General features: G+C 40.1%; 1 protein-coding gene across 1 annotated transcript in view; it reads right to left on the bottom strand.

Annotated features, from left to right (window-relative positions):
- dync2h1 (dynein cytoplasmic 2 heavy chain 1) overlaps positions 1–2,440 on the bottom strand; it is a 121,918-nt gene extending 119,478 nt beyond the window's left edge. The window contains exon 1 of the mRNA XM_005720933.1: positions 2,429–2,440. Within this exon, the coding sequence (XP_005720990.1) occupies positions 2,429–2,440 (12 nt within the window). The remainder of the gene's footprint in view (positions 1–2,428) is intronic.
- Positions 2,441–2,691: the final 251 nt, after the last annotated feature.

Genomic DNA, 2,691 nt, shown 5'->3' with positions numbered 1-2,691 from the left:
GCAAGAAATATGCCTTAATATCAAATACTATCAAACTAAATTTCTATTTGAACAGCCTACCGTTGGTAAACCCACGAAACATTTTACATTCACTGGTTCAGTGTCCAGCTAGAGGTTATTGGGTAGTATTTAGAGTCGCTGAACTGACCCAGTGCTGACATCCCTGCTAAATTAGTAGCTGTTTTTGCGCTGAAACATCGTTAGCACATCAAACCACTAGCTTTTTTCCTTTTGTTTAAAATCAGACTTATGCCTGGAAAGCAGCAGTACCAGGTTGTGGCAAAGGAATGGCTACGGGCAGAGTAAACCATCAGCTAATAGCTAACACTAGCCTTGCCTGTGTAGATTAAAGTGCAGTGCATCAGTTCGCTGGCTCACTTTCGGCGCACAGTCAAGCTACAGAATATCTGGTTTCATACCGTTATGTCTCGAAAAGAAACCAAACTCCGAAAGCTTCTGAATGCTTAATCCATGGTTTGAAGTTTTAGCAAAATTGCCCCTCTCAGTTTGTAAGGGAGTTCGTCAATGCTAGTGTCGTTGCCAGGTAACAACGACGAGATTTTGTTTCACGTGACACAGCTATTCCTACGTAGTTTTTATGCGGCATTTACGTATGCGGCCACATTAAATTAAATGTTTGTTTTGCTTTGTTTTACCACATAGAAATGTTAGAATGCAATAGTATTTATTGCCTTGTTACTTTAATAGTAGAGTAGTATATACTTGCGATTCGGCTACTGTTTCAACGGCGACATTCCGGAAGCTACGCAAGCAGATTTAGATTTTCAAACTAAAAGATCTTATCAATCCGTGAAGCGAACTGAGCGAAACCGCGAGGGCAGAAAAAGTGTAGGTTTTATATTAGCATTAGGAAATGGTCAGGTAGCCTACTGTGAGCCAGTGTGGGTTGCTGAGGTAAGAAACCTTAAATAAGCATGCTTCTGTGTAAGAATAATGTTGCAAAGGATTCAAAACAATAATGATGCGTTTGTTTATCTTATTTAGTAAAGAAAGTGGGACATTGTAGACGTTAGGTGTATGCTGCCCCCCCCCCCTCCACGTTTGCTGTGTGCTTTCATTTTCACACAATTTAATTTAAGAACAACGTAAGTAAGCTGTGTTAACTGAATCAGCATTGTTTTATCTAATGTGGTTAGCTTCTTCTTTAAGACAAAGATTCCCTGCCAGACATAAATTACTCATCCTAGACTGACCATTTTCGGTCTTGGATAAGGAACTCATACTTGTAAACATGGCAAAAACCACTTCACAAATAGGGATTCCCTTCTGTAAGTAGTTTCGTTTCTTTCACTGACTCTGCGTTGATTCATTTGGCACACACTGTGCTCATATCGCGTTGCGCATTTACATCATGAATGAAGATATTGTTATATATGAAAGTAAGTATGTTACAAAATTGCAAACTTATCTTTAAAGCTGAGAAACTAGTAACACTGAAACACTGACAATCAAATCTGTGGTCACACATTTCTCAAATCACTGTCTAAAGCAATCTTTTCCGTTATACGAGTTCAAGTCAATTTTGTGTTCAGTCTTCAATCACTCAGTTACTAATACAGCACGTGCAAAGACCCTAAAGTCTGGCAAGAGAGGAACTGTGATACTATATGAGGATGTCAAGAATGACAAAGAAATATGTGAGTGTGGTACAGGACATATATGAGGACAGAGAGATAGTGGTGAGTGCCACAATATAAGTGACACATTGGTTTAAAGTGGGGATGGGACTACATCAAGGGCAGCTCTGAGCCCTTTCTTGTTTGTAGTAATGATGGACAGGTTGACATACACTACCAGTCAAAAGTTTGGACACACCTTCTAATTTAATGTTTTTTCTTTATTTTCATGGCTATTTACATTATAGATTCTCACTAAAGGCATCAAAACTATGAATGAATGAATACTGAATTTTGTAGTAAACAAAAAAAGTGTGAAATAACTCAAAACATGTTTTATATTTTAGATTCTTCAAAACCGCCACCCTTTGCTTTGATTACAGCTTTGAGTACTGGCATTCTTTCGATGAGCTTCATGAGGTAGTCACCTGAAATGGTTTTCCAACAGTTTTGAGGGAGTTCCCAGAGATGCTGAGCACTTGTTGACCCTTTTGCCTTCACTCTGTGGTCCATCTCATCCCAAACCATCTCGATCAGGTTTAGGTCAGGTGAATGTGGAGGTCAGACTATCTGGCGCAGCACTCCATCACTCTCCTTCTTGGTCAAATAGCCCTTACACAGCCTGGTGTGTTTGGGGTCATTGTCCTGTTGAAAAATAAATGATGGTCCAACTAAACACAAAGCGGATGGGATGGCATGTTACTGCAGGATGCTGTGGTAGCCATGTTGGTTCAGTGTTCCTCAATTTTGAATAAATCTCCAACAGTGCTACCAGCAAAGAACCCCCACACCTGTTCCTCCATGCTTCATGGTGGGAACCATGCATATAGAGATCATCTGTTCATCTTTTCTGCGTTGCACAAAGACACGGTGGATGGAACCAAAGATCTCAAATTTGGACTCATTAGATCACTTCTGCACAACACAAATGATGGTCCCAAGCCCATTAAGAAGGCAAGAAATTCCACAAATGAACCCTGACAAGGCCTACCTGTGAAGTGAAAACCATTTTAGATGACTACATCATGAAGCTCATTGAGAGAAGGGCAAGGGT

Source organism: Pundamilia nyererei, unplaced genomic scaffold (genome assembly GCF_000239375.1).
Source record: "Pundamilia nyererei isolate P.nyererei 1_Seehausen unplaced genomic scaffold, PunNye1.0 scaffold00003, whole genome shotgun sequence".
Taxonomy (NCBI): Eukaryota; Metazoa; Chordata; class Actinopteri; order Cichliformes; family Cichlidae; genus Pundamilia; species Pundamilia nyererei.
Note: the sequence above shows the minus strand (reverse complement) of the source record. Positions and strands in the feature narration are given on the sequence as shown.